Source organism: Sphaerodactylus townsendi, linkage group LG02 (genome assembly GCF_021028975.2).
Source record: "Sphaerodactylus townsendi isolate TG3544 linkage group LG02, MPM_Stown_v2.3, whole genome shotgun sequence".
Classification (NCBI taxonomy): domain Eukaryota; kingdom Metazoa; phylum Chordata; class Lepidosauria; order Squamata; family Sphaerodactylidae; genus Sphaerodactylus; species Sphaerodactylus townsendi.
This window is the reverse complement of record NC_059426.1, coordinates 142,214,414-142,231,518: the sequence shown is the minus strand read 5'-3', so window position 1 is coordinate 142,231,518 and position 17,105 is coordinate 142,214,414. Positions and strand designations below refer to the sequence as shown.

Sequence of the window (17,105 nt, the reverse complement as noted above, 5' to 3'; positions counted from 1 at the left end):
ACTTTCACTATGTTTATACATAGATGGTGACTGCAGCCCTCTCACCATTAATGGAAATGTTTTCCACCTTCTAGCCAGAAATCTTCCTGTATCCCTGATTCTCATTCTTCAGGGAGTAGGTAGTGTATATAAATGCTAATACACAATTCTTGCACTTTCTCTGTGACTAGGAGCTGGAGAATGCAGAGTTCATCCCCATGCCTGACACTCCATCTCTTGCAAGTCTAGCCTCTTCAGGATCTAAGAAGGAGACCCTTCCCTACAAAGAGCTGAAGGGCCTCCACTTGGCATCTCCTCCTCCTGTTGACACTGACAAGTCTACAGCAGAATCTTGGGTAACATAAATCTTTGTCATCTTTCGGAACCTCTCATAGTGATTTGGGGCTAGGGCAGAAATCATGTTCACAGTGATTGGCTTAAAAGAGAGTGTTTGTCTAGAAGGAAAGGATGATCTAGACTACTAAATTGACAAAATTCACAGGTGAGAGAATTGAGACCAAGCTGAACACAGGCGGCACATGTGAAAGAGCAGTTGATTGAGCAAAGACCAGACTAATGGGGTTGCTTAAGGACATCATGGTCTGTTCTGCTTTACCCAAAGGAAATTTTTGTTTGTTCTCATGCTCCTAAATCCTAGGGAGAGGCCCTCCTGGCAGTTTGCTCAAAGAAGCTCATCTGATGGGCCCGTGAGAGCAGGCCTTTTTGGTGCAGCCCCACAATTATGGAACAAACTACCTCAGGGAGGTCCACCTGGTCTCCTCACATTCGATCTGAAGATCGAATGTAAGAAGGCCAGGTGCCCCTCCTGGAGGAGCTTGTTCTATAATTGTTTCTGTTGAGGACAGTTTTATTTAGGACTGCATTTGACTAATTTAGTTGGTATTTATTGGCAGCCTTAATTGACATTTTAAATTGTGGTCTTGTACATTTTTAAAAATATATATTGTTTTATTTGCATTGCATTGTAAGCTGCCTTGAGTCCCCACATGTAGAAAGGTGGTTAATAACTGTTTTAGATAAAATAAATAAATATCCAGAGATCTAAACAAGAGTTGAGAAAACAGCTTCAAGTGAAACCTGGATGTTATTCTCAACGGAGGGAGTGATCCAGATTTGTGGCTAGAGACCTGACAACAGTTTATTTGTGAGCTAATGTTTTATTGCGCCAGTTTTTCAAGAATTCTGATTTTGATATTTAGTATTTTGATCTGTGTCGTCTTGTTATCCATGGCTTTTTATGATTTGGGCAGTCACTCGTCTTGAAGGTTTTTGTGCATTTGTGGTACTCACAAAAATATCCCTCAATCCTCTTTCCTGTGTAGCAGCACCTCTTTGATACAACAGAGGCCTGCAGTGGAGAAAAGACATCGGTGGTACCAACAGCATGCAAGTGCAGCTTGTTGCAGGCTGAACTGGAGCGACTGAGTGGTTTGGTATTAAAATGCTTGGCAGACCAGCAGAAGCTGCAGCAGGAAACCTCTCATCTCAGTGCTCAGCTTCAGAGCCTCTCCAGGGCGGAAGGAACACAACCGGTAAGGGCGCATTACATGTCAGTTGACAAGTGTTCTTGCAGGCCACTGAAATTGATTTGGATTCATATTTCGATTTAGTGCTTTGATTCTGTGTTCCTGCATTGGACTTGATGGCCCTTGGGGTCTCTTCCAACTCTATGATTCTATGCTTTTGGATGGACTTCAGAACCTAGGATGTAGCCAGTGGTGGGATCCAAAAAATTTAATAACAGGTTCTGATGGTGGTGGGATTCAAACAGTGGCGTCACTGCACACACACACCTCCAGTCCCTATTGGGCGGGGAGGTTGCTTTAGTAACCCCTTCTCAGCACTCAGAAAAAATTAGTAACCACTTCTAGAGAAGTGGTTAGAACTGGTTGGATCCCACCTCTGGATGTAGCAGTCATTGAGTTAAGATTTAATGATATTCGATCGCCAAAAGGCGCTATAAAAATTAGTTTTTTCAGACTAACTTGGGCTCTTTAAATTTCTCTTGCTTGAAAGAGTTAACTGAGGTAAGGCAATAGTGGTTTGATTGGAAGATGGCAATTTCTCCATCAGTTGTGGTCGAAGGTGCTGATGTCGGCAGGTCTTCCTTTACGTTGTTCCATGTTTGTTTTTCTTTTATTTATTGGCAGTCCTAATCAAGATTTTAAATCATGTAGAACATTGTAGATGGACAGTCAGGGAAAAGTTAGGATAATAAAATAACAGTTGCTTTTTTTTCCAGCTTCCTTTTGTTATATAGAGTTTAGCTGGGGAATTATCCCATTATTTTTAATAGGGATTTTTTTAATGCCCAGTTAATTCATTGGTGCAGAGGCAGACTGTCCACACAAGCAAATTCTAGATAAATAAGTCCCTGAGAAGCAGAAAGGGTCCCATAATACTTCCTTGACATCTAGGCAAATGAGTGTTAGCCTGTGCATTTCAATATTTTCTGTCTATGTGTTTTGGTGTACCATAATAGAACATGGATATCCAGTTGATGGAATTTGGGTTCTAATGTATCATCTGCAACTTTACTATGTACAGAATGATTTTCTTGTTTATCTGGACAGTTGGAGGTTCACACCAAAGCCACACAAACATCCAAGGAAGAGATGGAAGTGGATCCAAAGCCTGACCTGGATTCTGACTCCTGGTGTCTCCTGGGAACTGATTCATGCCGCTTCAGTCTCTAGTCTTTTGAGGCCACTGGTATCCATCCAATTTCACAGCACACTAACTAAATGAAAGAGCAGCTTTCCTGACTACAGGTCCTTTGTGAATAGGAGATTAGATTCTCCACAACAGCTTCCCTATATATGTGTGTGGGGTGGGCGGGGGGGCACACCCTCTTAAGCTAAGATCCTAGGAAGAAATTTGGAGTGACAGAGCTCCAAGCTCTAGCTGGGACACACTCCAGTATCACAGTTGCAGCCAGCTCTTGTTATATCAGCCTGCCTTTGAGGTTAGGTAGCCACAGGAATGACTAACTGCCATTAGCACTTCATTCTTTCACAACTTCCCAAGGGCAGTATTGAGTCTCTAATGTCAGTCACTTCATCTTTGGGCAAGCAAAAGGGGGAAACTTATGTATGACCCAGCATTGCAGTCAGACTGAAAATGTCCTGAAAGGTTAAGGGGCAGGACCCCTGCCTCCATGGGAAGCCAGGACAAGAGCTTGTTCTGAATGTAGATGAGAGCTCACAAAACAGAAATGGTAGCACGTATATTTTTCACTTCACATGCATTTTTAGCCCTGTTACTTCCAGTCTGTACCAAAAGTATTTAAAGCTTTAACTTAAAGGGGTGTTTGGGAGAAGATTGCAGGCACCCATTCTTAACCCTTCCTGCTAAGCTGAAACAAACACAAAAACTGGCTGAAACTTCCTGTTATCTAAGAAGGGGGGTCTCTATTTGTAGAGTTTGCAACAGCTGTTTTCAAGCCAGAGGAGGAATGTGTAGAATTTGAATTTAGACGGTTATTTGTTCCATCTGTTCAGCTTGATTTGAGTCCCAAAACTTGTTTGTGCCTAGTTTCTTAGAAGTGCTGTTGAAAGCCTTTCACTCTATCCCCACCCCAAATTTTGCTTCCTGTCCACAGCTTTAAGGCCAGAAAGCAGCTGTGCGGGCTTTAGCAGAATGTATCTGACCATATTCCTGGCACTGCTTGGCCACATATAACTTTAAAGGTTTTTGTATACTGTCAGTAATAAGCTGCGTATGAAGTAACTTTGATGGCAGGATAGTTCATTTCCCATTAAATAATAAAATTGATACTTTTGCTAATTAGTTTGCCAAATAATTGAACTCTAGCATAGAGTTCCCAGAGTTCCTCACAGTCTAACCTAACCTGCAGCAGTCACTCTGTTTTTTTTTGATGTTCCTTACTTTTGATCTGGTCAATTTATGTTATCTTAGTCTCCCACAACCACTCTAAGATCCCTAGGTACTCTTATATTCTAGAAGGCTGATAAAATATTTTCTGGCTGGAGATGGCTGCCAGAGCATCCTTTTAGGAATAGCAGATTTTTAAAAGCTTTACCTGGTTCAGCTTCTAATATATAGAAAAGAATCAGGCAGTTTTTTCCTGTGTTCAGACCCAAGATCAAGTAGGCTTGCCTTCCTTGCTATAGGAAGGAGCAGCTCAAAGAACTTGAATATAATGAATTCCAAATTGTTCAGCGAATGATTGTGCCATTTGAGTGTTCTTTATACATGGGATCTCCTGTCTTCTATAAGTATTGGAATTGCTTTGTATGAATGTTATACAGTAGAGACTTTGAGAGGAAAGAAGTAAGTTGGGGCCATGTCCAGCAAAGGTTCGCTGACCTGATGGAGACAGCTCTCCTGTCTTTTTTTCTCAGTCCTCCATGTTTGGAAAACAAAGTGAACAGGGTTCCTCTTGGAACTACTACAGTAGTAGATTTACTGTATTGAGAGTGACTGTGATGCACAGCAATATGTGCCTTAAAAGATTCACGCATCCAGTATGTGCCTGTTACAGACCATGACTTATCCACCGACTATGTTATGCAACCAAAGAAGCATTTTACAACAGACCTTGTTCTGGACTTGAGTGAAGGACAAGTGGGCCAGGGTGCCTTGAAGCGGTTTCAGATCCACATCCCTTCCCCATCCAGCAGTGCTAACCACTCAGATGTTGATCTTTTTCTAGCATTGTTGTTGATTTGTTATGGTAGAATATGTCTTATATCTGCACTGACACTAGCTGAAAACTAGTTTGTCATTATCTATCTTTGAGATGTTCAATGGTGGAATGGTTTGAAGTTTTGTTTTAAATAAACGTTCACACTTATTAGCCTACCTGTCCAGACTCTTTTTAATAAAAGTGAGATAATGCTTGCCTGCCTGCAGCTCCCTGCTGGCTATGTTAACACTGGATATCCTATTTTGCTGTGGTGGAATGAATTTGCTCACCTTCTATGGTTCTACAACTCCCACTGTTAGAAATGCTAACATGTAAGAAACGTCCTGTGTTCTCCAGTAAGTGTGTGTCTCTTTACTGTAATACATCTTAGCCATTACTGGAATGTTGATTCCCTAACACACTTAAACCCCCCAATCTATTTTAATAACGACACTATTTTATCAGCATTGTATATCATTAGTATTCACTGCATTAACATGACAGGTGTAACCCATACTTGTGAGATATCACCGCTTTATTTAACTTGCTATTGATGGGTTTTTATGTCTCACAGCCCCATCCAATGGGAAGGGCACCTGGCTGTGGTGCTGTGGCTGCACCAGCCTGCCACTCCCAAGGAGGCTTCCTGGAAGCACGGGGAGGCTATAAACACAAAAAAAGCCTTCCTGCTGCTAGAAAGCCCCCATGGGGCTTAATGGACTTACACCATAAAATAGGTGGTGTAAGTCTGAAGCCCCAGCCACTGGCGCAACATAGGTGATGGCTGGGAGGGAGCCAACTAGTGTTTGTTCGTCTCCTGGACACCTCCCCACCCCCCGCAATTGCCCCCATTATGTTGGCAGCAAGAGTGCAGGAGTAGTGTTCAATGCCATGACCCACTGGTGGGGAGGGCCACAGGAGCAGCCATGCACTTAAAAGACACCTGCTGCTATTCAAACCCCCTCAAGAGCCCTAGGAAATGGTTAAGCATTGCAGCAGCTCCTGAAGATTTCTTGTTAGGGGGTCCTTCTCACCTTTTCAGGGAACCCATTTCCACAGAGCTGAAGCCATGACTGAAAAATCCTGGGCCCTGGTTGATGCCAGATGGGCCAGGCTAAGTGGTGGCACAGCCAATATGTAGCTGCCTGATGACCATAGTTAGCACACAGGTCTTCAAACATGTGGGCCAGATTGTGAAGGGCTTTAAACGTCACAACCAATGTCTTAAAATGAACTCAGAAACAGACTGGCAGCCAATAAAGATGTTTCAAACTGGGCACGTGTTTCTTGCAGCTAGCCCCGGAGAGCAGTCAGGCTGCCATATGCTGAACTAGCTGTGGTTCCTGATTGTCTTCAGTGGCAGCCCTACATAGTAATCCAACCACATGATTATAGAATCATGGCGCAGCATAGCCAGATCAGCTGAATTTATTTAATGAGAAAGCTGGCAAATCAGATGCATCTGACAGAAGACATTCCTGGCCACCATACCAACCTGCTTTTCAAACAACAAGGGAAGGTCCACTAGCACCCGCAACCTCTTCTTTTTCAGAGCAGATTAAGAGTTTGGGGGTGGCATTGGTATGAGTGGGGATTTGAAACTGGGTACAACACTTCAACCACTACACCACACTGGCTGTCATAAAAATACCCCAGATGTAATACAGCCATTTTCCTTCTCACCTGTTCAACTTGCATCCATCTAGGACAGGGGTAGGGAACCTGCGGCCCTCCAGATGTTCAGGAACTACAATTCCCATCAGCCCCTACCAGCATGGCCAATTGGACTTGTTGTTCCCTACCCCTGATCTAGGACAAGTGGATTCAGTGCTTCTAGAATATCAGCCTTCCTAACCAGCATTACCTCTGTCTTGTCAGGATTCAGCTTCAGCTTGTTCTGCCTTAGCCACCTGACCATAACCTTAAAGCACAGGTGTCAAACTTGAGGCCCTCCAGATGTTATGGAGTACAGTTCCCATCATCCCCTGCCATCATGAGCAATTAGCCCTGCTGGCAGGGGATGATGAGAACTGAAGCCCATAACATCTGGAGGGCCACAAGTTAAAGTATCAATTCTGAACCAAGATGGACACATCTGGAAGCTTGAAAGGCAGAACTAAGTTTTATCTGCATATTTGTGACACCCAACTAAAAAATTCATACACACATACTACTTAAAAATGGAGCAATTAACTATATCAAAGGCCACTGAGAGATCCGAGAGCAACAACAGGGAAGATGTCCCTTGTCCCACTTTAAATTAATATTGTTAACCAGTACAACTGAAGTTGTCTCAGGACCAATCATAAGCCATTACTCAAGAGAAACAGCATCTGAATTTAGATATATTTCATGAACTCCTTTAAAAACATGTTTTTCCTAGGTGGATGTATGAGAGCCGCACACAAAAAAAGCATTGCTACTTAGATAACATCTGATCTGAACACACTCAAAAGGGGCAACAGTCTATGAACCATCGAAAAAGCTGTACTGGCATCAACTTTTTGGGGATTTTGTTAGTAACTGAAGTTCTGGAATATTTTGCAACTGTTGTGTCATATTCCTAGTTCAAAAGTTTCTTCAAAGTACACGCTATCGTCAATCATACATTCTAAGTTTTCCCAAACCAAACACTCCAGTGATCTCCAAGCTATTTTTTATAACCAATGAGATGAGATAGGAGTTTGTGGACAGCACCCCTTTTAAACCTGCCATCTTTAAAACAGTATTAAAACTACACATTTGGCCTGCACTTGGAAAATGTAGGTCACAGGAAATCTGTAGGTATTCTTACAAACCAAATTCTGTTAAAGCTTTGTGTTGTATATCTAGGAAGGTAAGCATTTGGGTGAGCTGTGCTCGTGACATCAAATTAGTAGTTGTGCCATCTAGCCAGCCAGGGTGTACAGCAAATAAGGAGAACAAGGGCAGTAAAAGCTGTGCTGAAGAAGTGTCTATCTACTATAATTTGCAGGGGAACGAAAAACACTGGCTTTAAAACCCAGATGTGAGAGGGATGGAATGAGTTATTTCAAGTAGGTATTGCCCTGAAGGTACTGCACCTTACTACAGTGGCCAGCCTAAATAACTGTAAAGTCTGTGTTTCAGTTTTGAGAACTTAGTTGGCTCTGCACCTGGCAATGCTTCTACATAGTGGAACAAAGGATATATTATCGAAGGCTTTCATGGCCAGAATCAACTGGCTGTTGTGGGTTTTCTGGGCTGTGTGGCTGGGGTCTGGTAGTTTTAGCTCCTACCATTTTGCCTACATCTATGGCTGGCATTTTCAGAGGCAAGTCACAGCAAGATGTGAATAGATGCAGGCAAAATGTTAAGAGCTAAAACTACCAGACCACGGCCACACTACCCAGAAAACACACAACAGCCAAGAACAAAGAATGTTTTTCTTAAACACATGTCTTCCAAGAGCCTAAAATGTCGTACACTGATCCAATGTGTAAAAGGGATGGACCAAAAGATGTAAATGCTTCAGTTTAAAGTGAAAGGGCTTCTGGATAAGAAACACACAAAATAACTGGGATCAGTCAGTGATATTAGGGAAATGGAAAATACAGCCTTAGGTCTAGTTAAACTCTTAAGAAGTACTGACCCTAATATACAACATGAGAGATTTAATAATCTACTCACAGCTTGTAGGTTTACAAACTTCACCTGCGTTGTTGTTTTAAAAAAATAAAGCCACATCCACTAGCATGCTCTCTGCTACTTGTCCAGTCAAACTGAAGGAAATGGCAGGTGGTTTCAATGTAACTATTTCAGTTGAAGTATTCATCTGGGCCTGTTATTTCTTTTGCTGTGGTGGCGGTGGTGGTCTATTCTTAATGTTTTTGCACTTGGGAATGTGTCTCTCGGCCACCTTAGGAGCAAACTGACGTGTGCAGTACGGGCACAATTTGTAGTCTGGGTTTTCCATGGCAGGTATTGGGGGAAGATCTGAGGCCTTTCCCCCTTTAGAAATTACTCGCTGCACCTCACGAGCCCTACGCAGTGTCTTGATAAAAGACTCATGCTTCTGTCTCCAGCCGCTTTGCTTAGATTGCATACTGCTTTGCTTGGAAGCATCAATACTTTTGGTTGAAGTTCTTTTCTGTAGTAACAAAGGGGAGAAAGAAAACCATTAGTGTAATTTTGTCACTGTAAAGTGTGCAACCTTTCTTGCCTGTGTATGATGTAAAGCCAAATCAGTTGTCGCAGGTCTGAAAGTGGGACATTTCTAATGCAGCAAATTCCTAATCCTTTGAAGCAGTTAAACAAGTGGAGCCCCAGGATGCAGGGCTGGAGATGGAACATATATCGACAAAGTGCTCTTCCAAAAGTCCTGGGGGCTTCCTTATAGTCCCATTGCAGGTCTGCACTTTCTCTCTAATCCAACTGCACCACTATTTTTAATATCTGAATATTGTGGTTGGAGTACAGACAAAATCACTTGAACTGAGAAGAATTTAACAGAACTAACTTTCTGAAATTGCACAGACTTTCTGAAAAAGAAAACGTTCAAGCTCCATTACAGTCTGCACTATGACCAAGTTTGAATATTTTCTTCATCCCCATGATTCTTTGCTGTACCCAACTAAGCTTCTGGCCTTAATGTTGTTTTATTAGCATGGTTTTTACAGATTAATTGTCGGTGGCTGAGCTTAATTAGTTATGGCACTTCCTGTACTATGAAAGAAGCTATACTTTTCTTGGACAAGGCAGTGCCTTAAATCAAAATCTTACTGAGTTCCAGTTATTTTTTCAAACTTTTTGCTCAGCATAATTAATGTTTGGAAGTCACTATACGTGGAAATGCATTTAAGCGAGTAAGTGGAAATTAAAGGTACTTTTGGATTATCAAGGTGCATAAGGCATTCTGGGAGGGAAGGCAGCATGGTATAGGCCAGGGATCTGTAGTATGTGGACGGCCTATACCAGGGGACTGCAGCCTGTGGCTCTCCAGATGTTCATGGACTACAAATCCCATCAGCCCCTGACAGCATGGCCAATTGGCTATGCTGGCACAGGCTGATTTGTAGTCCATGAACATCTGGAGAGCCACAGGCTGCAGTCCCCTGGTATAGGCCAATCCCATCAGTCCTTGGAAGCTAAGCAGAGTTGGTACTTTGAAGGGAGTCCAAGGAAGACTCTGCAGAGGAAGGCAACAGCAAGTTACATCTGCTTCTCATTTGTTTTGAAAGCCCCTTGCTGGGGTTGCTGTGAGTCAGCTGTGACTTGCAGCACACATAAGGCTTTAAGGGTTACTCCAAGGAAAAAAAACTGAATTGAACCTTAGCTAGGCAAGGTGGGAACTAGAGGGTGGTCTGAGAGCATTTGATCTGGTTATATTTTTAAAGGTTGTATCAGAGACAGCTTGGCACTTGGTTTCACGAAGAAATAGTATATAAATAAATCAGAGCCTTACCTGAGAGGCATCTGAGCCCATCAAGAGATTAAACGTCTCTAATTCAGTGCCCTTTGCTCTGGCTTTACTTGAATCGAATACTTTTCTCTTGGAGCTGTGATTCTTGCTGCAGATACTTATATGCTTCTCCAACCTGGCGCTGTAAAGCTTCCGTCCACAAAAACTACATTCACCCCAGTCTTCTACACTGCTTACTGCATCCACGTATGCTGGTGGTAGTGGTGCTGCTGCAACCATGCTGTCAGTCTGTCCTAAAGGGACTGTTGTTGGAGGCTGGTCATGCCTGGAAGCCAGCTCGGGACAAGGAGCTGTTGCATTTTCCTGGGAAACTTTTCCTTGAATTTTACTGTTGCTAGCCACCAACCGTTGTTTTTTAAGCCTTTCCATGTGGAGTTCTGAGGGAACTGGGGTTGTCTCTTTAGAAGCTACAGGGCTATTTGGAACATTCTTCCACTGATCATCACTTGGCTGGGCTGTAGATCTGGAAAGTTGAACCCAAGAAATGTCTGCTGCTTTCCTTTCAGGCATCCATAGTCCATGTTCCTTCCTTGCTTTTGCCTCTGCCTGTCGCCTCTCCCACTGGATCCTCCGGAGCTCCTCTTCTGTTCTCATCAGCTTCTCCCTGAGGAGGGCCTCCTTTCTCTGGATCTCCTCCCCCAAATTCCTACCAGCAGCCTCCAGTTTTTGAATGTAGCTGGACTCAGCCCTTCTTGGATAAGCAGCTGCTCTCCATGACTGCTCTACTGAAAAAGAACAAGGCACTCCAACATGCTGGGCTTTGACTGCATGTGATCTTCCTTTTTTCTCTGAACTAATGTTAGGGGAAGCAGTCTGTGTAGCTGGCGGGCTTGCATCTTGCAAAGAACTAGTTATGGCCCCATTACCAGCTTTTTGATGGAAGACTGGTCTTAGTGGGTATGCCCTGTCTACACCTTCTCTCCGCTTGGCTCTCCAGTGGGAGGGAAGAATGCTAGCTTGGTTCTTGAGGTACCAGTCATGAGGGCCAGCAGACTGGAAGCCCACATTCTCTGAAATTGGCTGGCTACTTTCTGCAGGGTCAGAACAGGAAGCACTCCGGCCTTTTTGGATGCAAACATCTTTCAGCTTCTTATCTTTGTTGGACAGGAATTGTTGCTGGATATTAGTCTGCAGGTGTTCGAACCTTGGCTGCTCTCTAAGAGCCTCTGAATGACATTTCTTCAGACTTATTGCAGGAAGACTGGGGCTGGATGCCATTGGATCCGCATGAGAACACACAGAAAGCTGCAATTGAGCCATTCGGCATTTATAGCAAAGCCTGTGGAAATATTACAAGCTAAGTATGTACTGTGATTAGCGCTCTCATTCTACTGTCTTGTTTCCCCCACTATATTAGACAAAGGAGATGGAAAGACTCACTAGTCCCACAGGGCAATTATAAAGGTGCAGATAATGTCAGTGGCCTTGAAGAGTGATCCACAAAATGCATATTGGAAATCAGTACAATATCCAGGATCCCAAAGTTTGCACAAATGTTATTCAAGCACTCCCAGGCAAGCTGGGGGCCCTGTTCTCCTATGCATTTGTAAATTTGTCAACAGAGCTGAGGAAAGGGGTAAGAAAGGGGGAATTGAGATTTAGCACCTAATCATTCACACACACACCAATTTCCCCACAAAGCACAGTTGCTCTAATTCTAGCCCTAACCCTATGTGCTTCCTAATGTTAGAGTTATTAGAATTCCTTCAGCTCTGGATAGCTTAAGAGCATATATGTACACAATGTAAAATTTTAGAAGTTTGTCCTAACACCAGACTAAGGACAGTCTACCATATGATTATGCCTTCTTCATATGGATTATGATCAGGATTTTCCCTTCTGTCCCTCTGCTTCCAGGGAACACAGATCAGACCAGCCACATCTTAAAGATGGGATGATGGTTACAGTGTTGTTGGTAGAAGATATGATGGATCCCACTGAGATAATTCATAAGATTATGAACAGGCTATGATTACTGCCATCACTGCATGAGCAGAATTGTGGCCAGCTTAATTATTTAAGATAGTTTGTTGAAAACCCCTGGACTGGTATCTCTAAATAAAAGAGAACTAACAATTAGCTATAGTGCTTCTGCATTATATTTTTGATGATATCAGGTACAATCCAAGTTGGACGCTAGTTTGGGAATAGTACAGAAAATATTATGGGTTATGAATGTAAATACTTGGGAGCCAGGCTATCCTGACTAGATAAGGAAGCATCCAATGAAAATCATTAACATTTAATTATCTCAGAATGTTCTCTCAAGGGTGTTAAAGAAGCAGTAATATATCTTCTATTAAATAATCATTTGAATCAGAAAATTCAGGCTGATTTTTGAACCCGTCATTTATCTACAATGGAAGCAGAGTAACTCCAGTCTTTCTTCAGGTCTAGTTATGGAACAGAGACAGCTTTAATTAATCTGGTGCATAATCTCTGTTTACAAGATGAGAAAATACATGGATTGAACTGGGCTGGAGTAAAATAATTCTGACCATAGTGGTAAAAGATTAAGAATCAGCATCCTGAGAGTTATCTTGCAAAGTGCCATGGGGTTCTGTATTATATTCATGTTGTTTAATATGTTTGTCCATTTATTTGGAGCTAGACATCATTAGTGTGCTGATGGTAATCAATTGCATATATCTAAGTTTCCTGAGCTACTGACTCGTGTGATCAAGTGGCTAAGGGTGAATAGGCTGAAGTTTAATCCAGACTTAATTTTAAATGCATATACTATTTATGAGAAGCCAAGAATAACATTTGGCTATTTGGTCTCTTAGGTGAGACCCCAGCTCTAAACACACCTAATTTATTTAATTAATATTTTGCCTTTTTTACAATGGCGACCCAAACGCAGCTTATATCATTCCTGTCTCCTCCATTTTATCCTCATAACAACCCTTGTGAGGCAGTAGGATAGGTTGAGAGAGTAGCCCAGGATCACCCAACGAGGTTCCATGGGACGAACGAGGATTCAAATCTGGGTCTTTCAGATACTAGTGCAACAATCTTCACCACTACACCACAAATGCTCTGCAACTAAATCTGTTTCATTTAAACCCTGCCTTTCTCCCTCGGGAGAATTTCCCCTGTTTTTATCCACAGAATAATCTTGTAAAGTAGTATGTGACTGGTGTAAAGTCACTCAACAGCTTCCATGGCGGGGGGGATTCTAGCCCACTACCCCCAAACTGAAAGCTAGAACTTCGTTAGATTTTAAACCAAAACATTTCACAAAGCAATACTCACCGCAGGGACTTGACCGTTCAGTTCCGTACAATGAGCAGTAAGGGGCCCCAGCCTTCCGCACAGAACCTTAAGGATGTAAATGGCGGCTCGGTTGCTAAAGCAACTTATCTCGCCAGGCTGCTCCAAAAAGCCCCCCTTCTCTTCCGTCCATCCGCCAGACCTCATTCCGCCCTCCTATTCTTATCTCAGCCTCCAGCGCCAGGTGTGACCGTTTACCACAGTTGCCTAGCAACGCACACGCGGGCGCTACATCCGGTTTCCAAACAATATTTTTCCGTCTTTCGTTTTTCCCCGGAATGTAATTATTCAGTCTCTATGATTCGGATTATCTGCCGTTCTGGCCGGCGTTTTATCTAAGAAAAGCCCCCTCCCCCGCCTCCCTCCGAGGCTTAGCGTGGCTATCACCAGAGACTCCGGGACTTCTCTAGCCTTCGGAGAAGAGGGCAACTCTATGGTGATGGGATGCAAGTCCTGAACCGTTAGCGGCGGTTGAGCTCGTTGCGCGTCCTGGCTCTTGAGCAGCTGCCTGGGAGAATAAGCACAACATCGCGCTTTTGGATAGAGCTCGGAGAAGCTACTTAGTAGGCAAGTCTTAAAGCTCCCGCCCTTTACTCTGCTCACAGGGCTGCAACTATGGGCGGAGTCTGTTGCAAGACTGTCCCAGCTGTATTCATTCCCCCTGTATACCTTTGCCCTTCAACCTTCCCTGCCTTCCCCATTCCTGCCCTTATAGGGGAAGGCAGTCCAATGCCTCACGATGTCTATGGCCTACTCAGACGGCTTCCTTATGCTGCGATCGGTGGAGAATAGTCGCAAACACTTTGCACTGTTGCATTGGAAAAGGTGGAAATGGAGTTGGTTTCTGCGTGCCTTAGTCTGTCTAACTGTGCTTCTCCTTTTCATCCAGGTGGTACCTGCTATGGCTGAGGGAGACGGCCTCATTTCGGTGGATTATGAAGTGTCTGGGAAAGTCCAAGGGGTGTTTTTTCGCAAACACACACAGGTGGGTGTGCTCTCCTTTAGTGTCCCCAGGGCAGCCTTTATTGTTTGGCACCTGCACTGCTCTTTGGTGAGAATCTAACTTTGAGAGCCCTGGAGGATTTATATTATGTAATTATTTAAAATTTAAAATAGTTATAGATTATCTTTCCACAAATAGCATTTTAGTTGTGTTACCGAGTTGGACACAGAGAAGGGAAAATAAAAGGGTTCCAGAAAGGAATAGTGCAAGACTTCGTAGTCTGTATATAGAAGAGTAGACCTGGGTAGGAATATCCCAAAATAGAATTATGAAAAAAGGGAGAGAGTAGCTGTAAATGCAAACGAATAATTTATTGGAGTGTTGTGTGGTTTCCGGGCTGTATGGCTGTGTTTTAGTAGCACTTTATCCTGACATTTCACCTGCATCTGTGGCTGGCTTTGTAGCCTTAACCATCGCAGGATCACAGGAGGTTCGATTTAATTTTAGTTCCTTTCTGTTTTCTTTCTGGACCACCGTTGCATCCATACAATGAGCAAATGCATAATCACAAAACATAAAACTTGACTCTGAACCTTCTGTGGCTGAACCTTCTTTTCATTCAGTCTCAGATGTTCTTGACTTGACTGGGGGGGGGGAGATCCCCAAAATATTGGCTAATATTTGCCTCATGGGAACTGGCAGGGCATGTGCACCATAAGTTATCAACACCAGGGGGCGGTTCTGCTCCACTGGGTGCCATTATGTTATGGAGACCAGGGGTGGCAAGGCACCAGTTTTGGACCAATGAATTACAGCAACAACATATCAGCGGAATGACCCTTCATTAGTCACATTCCCTTGAAACTCAAACTGTTTGTGACGACTACCAATTGCACAGAGGTACCCTCGGATTGGAGTGGGGTTCATTCACTTTATCTGTCATTGGGTGGGGTGGGTGGGGGGAAGGTACTGAGCCTCCATTTCAGGAACAGTCACTCTTTTTCCCTGGCCTAGGCATACAAAAATGCTTTTACTGGAAAAATATGGGTTTGGGGGACAGGTGGCCAAGGAATTACAGTTGTAGGACCCAGGATGGTGGACAGGGACCAGCATGACTCCAAACAATGTCTGGTTTCCTGTCTATACATGTTGCAGGCGCAGGAAAAAAATCAAGCTGTTGGTGCCCTCTGTTCTGCGTTTTCTGTCTTCTGATAACCCACTTCTCACTCTGAAACTTATCCCGGGCATCCTCTTTAAGATTAGGCTTTCAAGGGGGTTCCCTTCAAAACAACTAAGGAGACTGGGGAATCACATTGGGGTATCTCAACTGAGGACAGGGATCTTACAGATGGTGCATGGTTCCTACAGACATAAAATACAACACAATTCAAAACTTTTTAAAAAGCATCAGTAACAACAAAATGGTAGGTACAGCGTATTCACCTTGTATGTTGGATGCTGTTAAAGAAAAGTTGTAGCTTCCTGTTCAGACTAACTGCAATGTCTATTTTGCTATATTTACCTATTTTTTCTTTTGTTCAGGCGCAAGGAAAAAAGTTAGGTGTGGTTGGCTGGGTCCAGAATACAGACTATGGCACTGTGCAAGGACAGATCCAAGGCCCTGCTTTCAAAGTACAGCAGCTTAAAGAATGGCTTCGGAAGACGGGAAGTCCCAAGTCCCACATCGAAAAAGCAGATTTTCGCAATGAGAAGAAGATAACCAAATTAGAATATAGTGACTTTTGCATTGTGAAATAAGAGAAGATCATTAAATATAGGAGAAAAGATGGAAGTCCTTCCAAAAAGCTGTCCTTTCACTTACTCTTACTTTTAGCAGTCCCAGTCAGAGATTCCTTCAGTTTTAGGTACTATGTATTTCTGCCATATTGTTGTTAAATTGATTCTGCTGAGATAAAGACAAATTTGCTGACTTAAAGATCTAATAAGATAATATATTGTATATATAATTATTATATTTGGTGTTAATATTAGGTATTAATAAAGACGTTGCTAAGATATATTTGTCCCCAGCATACAAGCAAAAATAAATCTGAAGCACTGTTGGAAGGGCATAAGAGGGCTGGGATTTATTCCCATTCCATCTGAATTATGGTAGTTTCTGTTGTAGACTATTCTGTATCTGTATTAATATGTTTGTTATTTTGTTTTTAGTTATTTCAGCCACTTCAGGTTCTGTGTGAGTGAGAAGTATGGCTTATAAATAAATGGAGAGAGGAAATGGCCTGTTCTTTAGAGTGAATTCTCTGTCTAGTTATAAAAATCAGTCCTCAACATGCTGTCATGCCTGTAATAGCCAAGAAACAGACTTCAAACAGCCTGAAGAGACAGTGCTATGAAGAGGACAGGCTTACTGGTTGGGGAATCACAGGACGGATTGCAGGTTTAATTTACATTAGAGTTGTGGCCCAGAATGCATACTTTTACTTTCTCTTCCAAGAATGTTTAACATTCATTCCTAGGGCGGAAATAGAAGAAGAACAGTTTGGATTTATACCTCCCCTTTCTCTCCTTGTAAGGAGCCTCAAAAGGGCTTACAAACCCCTTTCCCTTCCTCTCCCCACAACAGACACCTGGTAAGGTAGGTGTGGCTGAGAGAGTTCCAGAGAACCGTGACTAGCCCAAAGTCACCCAGCAGGAATGCGGAGAAACAGATCTGGTTCACCAGATAAGACTCTGCCATTCATGTGGAGGAATGCGGAGTCAAACCTGGATCTCCAGATTAGAGTCCATCTGCTCTTAATCACCAGTGCGGTGGGGAATGGCTCAGGGCTGCACCACCT

At 43.0% G+C, this 17,105-nt stretch overlaps 3 protein-coding genes across 5 annotated transcripts in view; 2 read left to right on the top strand and 1 right to left on the bottom strand.

Annotated features, from left to right (window-relative positions):
* NEK9 (NIMA related kinase 9) overlaps positions 1-4,819 on the top strand; it is a 28,968-nt gene extending 24,149 nt beyond the window's left edge. The window contains exons 20-22 of one of the 2 annotated variants that reach the window (XM_048484937.1): positions 171-335; positions 1,326-1,532; positions 2,574-4,819. In XM_048484937.1, coding sequence (XP_048340894.1) covers positions 171-335; positions 1,326-1,532; positions 2,574-2,696 — 495 coding nt within the window. In that variant the 3' untranslated portion in view covers positions 2,697-4,819. Of the gene's footprint in view, positions 1-170; positions 336-1,322; positions 1,533-2,573 lie in introns of both variants that reach the window. The other variant, XM_048484936.1, reaches the window with a different exon arrangement.
* Positions 4,820-8,184: 3,365 nt separating this feature from the next.
* ZC2HC1C (zinc finger C2HC-type containing 1C) lies at positions 8,185-13,672 on the bottom strand. Its single transcript, XM_048484938.1, has 3 exons — positions 13,344-13,672; positions 10,071-11,367; positions 8,185-8,756 (listed from the first exon to the last, which is right to left on the bottom strand). The coding sequence occupies exons 2-3, from the start codon at positions 11,346-11,348 to the stop codon at positions 8,451-8,453; spliced, it is 1,584 nt and encodes a 527-aa protein (XP_048340895.1). The 5' UTR covers positions 11,349-11,367; positions 13,344-13,672; the 3' UTR covers positions 8,185-8,450.
* A 123-nt stretch (positions 13,673-13,795) lies between these two features.
* Positions 13,796-16,546, top strand: ACYP1 (acylphosphatase 1). 2 transcript variants are annotated; one of them, XM_048484940.1, is made up of 3 exons: positions 13,796-13,928; positions 14,251-14,346; positions 15,847-16,546. In XM_048484940.1, the coding sequence occupies exons 2-3, from the start codon at positions 14,263-14,265 to the stop codon at positions 16,060-16,062; spliced, it is 300 nt and encodes a 99-aa protein (XP_048340897.1). In that variant the 5' UTR covers positions 13,796-13,928; positions 14,251-14,262; the 3' UTR covers positions 16,063-16,546. The 2 variants fall into 2 exon arrangements, with proteins under 2 accessions (XP_048340897.1, XP_048340896.1); XM_048484939.1 differs by lacking the exon at positions 13,796-13,928 and having other exon boundaries at positions 14,020-14,346.
* Positions 16,547-17,105: the final 559 nt, after the last annotated feature.